The 2,213-nt window shown below is 36.5% G+C and overlaps 1 protein-coding gene across 1 annotated transcript in view; it reads left to right on the forward strand.

Moving 5' to 3' along the window:
* Positions 1-342: 342 nt before the first annotated feature.
* The window catches only part of LOC107692154 (uncharacterized), a 6,909-nt gene continuing 5,038 nt past the window's right edge, over positions 343-2,213 (forward strand). The window contains exons 1-4 of the mRNA XM_016491103.1: positions 343-505; positions 577-695; positions 965-1,133; positions 1,313-1,425. Coding sequence (XP_016346589.1) covers positions 412-505; positions 577-695; positions 965-1,133; positions 1,313-1,425 — 495 coding nt within the window. The 5' untranslated portion in view covers positions 343-411. The remainder of the gene's footprint in view (positions 506-576; positions 696-964; positions 1,134-1,312; positions 1,426-2,213) is intronic.

The following is a 2,213-nucleotide window of genomic DNA, read 5'->3' on the forward strand; positions in this document are numbered from 1 at the left end:
CAAAAGAAGAAGAAGAAGAATCAGAGGTGCAGATAAGCAATCATTAAAGTGTATATATATTGGACTCATGAGATCAGTTCTTGATTATGGATGTATTGTGTATGAATCTGCATCTGCAACGTTATTAAAGAAAGCAAATCCACGTATGAATCTCGATCCGACGACAGTGCGTCTATACAGTCTAACACCGAAAACGCTGCTCTAAGAAGTTTCCCCAAAAGAGCTCTTGAAATCGAAGCTGGATTTCAAGGTGACGCCTCAGGTGTGTTTACCTTAAACGTGGAAATATGAATGTTTTAGTGTGTTTTTAAAATGGTTAAAACATTTTTTTTTTCTCAAGTATTTGGAAGATTAGCAATCCCGGGGAAATTTTATGGTCCTCAAAGTGGGTCCAGCTCCCAATCCACAGATATGTGGCTGGCATTACCTATGGTACACTGTTCAGAAGAAGCAATGACCTTAACAGCGGCTGGAAGAGAATACACATACATCTTTGTGGAAAGAGGTGAGAAAGTCAAGTGATTTTTTTTAAACTGATGGTCCTACAGAAAATTAACTGGTGTGTTTTATTCACAGTGGATGCAGCCCCACTGCATTTATTCCAGGTACCTGCATTTTGCGGTTATTCTGTCAGGGTCACATGGGAAGATCTGGTCCTAGTGGCCCCATATGATGGGTGCTACATCATACAAGAGGTGCCAAATATTTCATCTTGGACCATAGTTCTTTAGTTTGTTTTTACTAAGCATGCTAAGGAGAGCAAGAAAGTATTATATTAGTTTGTGCTTGACAAATTCCAATTCTAGATGACATTACATGTCCAGACTGTGCAAAATGTTTGTCTGATTGGTGACACTTTTTTTTTTTTCAATGTTTTGACACATTTCTGATTTAAGTTTAATCAATAATAAAAATAAATGAATGGTCCAGATTTAACCTTTTAATCAATCTTTCCCCTTTTCAGAGTGGCAGTTATGTTCTTTCACTGCTGTGGTGGGGCAGTCCCATAAAGATATCCTGTCCTATGCCACCTGTGATCTCACAACCAACTCCTTCTGCCTTGTGCTCTCATTTTGGCATGGTCATTACAATAGAAGGAGCCCGGGAAGCTGCAGAAAAACACCGGGTTAAAGGTAAGTTAAATTAAGCTAATAATTTTAATCTCCTTTAAAACATAAACGAACACATTGTTCTCACATTGATGCAAATTCTCTTGAAATTATAATCTTTCCCAAAAAAATTGTAATGCTTTATTCACAGTTGTCTTCAGAGATTCAAAATTAGTCTTAAATGCAGTTTTTGTTATCCACAGTGAATGGGAAAATACTGCCTCTCCTATCTGAGACATGTGCATATCGCATACATTCTCCTCCTGAGATTGTTCTACTTCATACTGTTTTCAGCTCAAGATGTGTGACTGTTACGGTAAGAAACAGACATTTAAAATGAAGGTAATTAAAGGCTCTTACATTTGGGGTAAATGACCACATTTGTGAATCTTTTATACTGTTTAAGCTGTATTTGTCCATTTATTGATTTTGATGCATTAGGCTTATAGTCCATAATTCAGATTTTACACAAATCGTCTATCTTTAAGAGTAGTATGTTACTCTGTATTCAACCACTAATTCATGGTTTTCTTGTGATAACAAAATGATTTTTTACATATGCCACACTCACTTTGGTTTCCAAACAAAAGGTTTTCACATTAATAAAAAAAGGCATTGAAGCAATTTTGTAAATGTTTAGAGTTTCCAGAACACTCTACTACTTGACCTTGGTATCATTTTTAAAATATCACTGAGATACCAATGCTTATACTAAACGTACAGTCATGGCCAAAAGTTTTGGCAGTGACATAAATTTTGTTTTGCAAATTTTGCTGCTTCAGTATTTGTAGATTATTTTACCACATGTTTCTATGGTATACTGAAAAACAATGCATATCATAAGTTTTAAAGGCTTTTATTGGCAAAAAATATAATGAGTCAATATTTTTGTTGATCCTTGTTCTTCATAACCTCTGCAATTCGCTCTGGCGTGCTGGATATTAGCTTCTGGGCCAAATCCTGACTGATGGCGATCCATTCTTGCCTTATTAGTTCTTTGTGGGCTTCTGCTTGTCCACTCGCCTTTTGAGGACTGACCACAGGTTCTCTATGGGATTGAGATCTGGGGAGTTGCCTGGCCACGGATCCAAAATTTCAATGTAA

The sequence above is a fragment of the Sinocyclocheilus anshuiensis genome, unplaced genomic scaffold, assembly GCF_001515605.1.
Source record: "Sinocyclocheilus anshuiensis isolate Anshui unplaced genomic scaffold, SAMN03320099.WGS_v1.1 scaffold322, whole genome shotgun sequence".
Lineage (NCBI taxonomy): Eukaryota > Metazoa > Chordata > Actinopteri > Cypriniformes > Cyprinidae > Sinocyclocheilus > Sinocyclocheilus anshuiensis.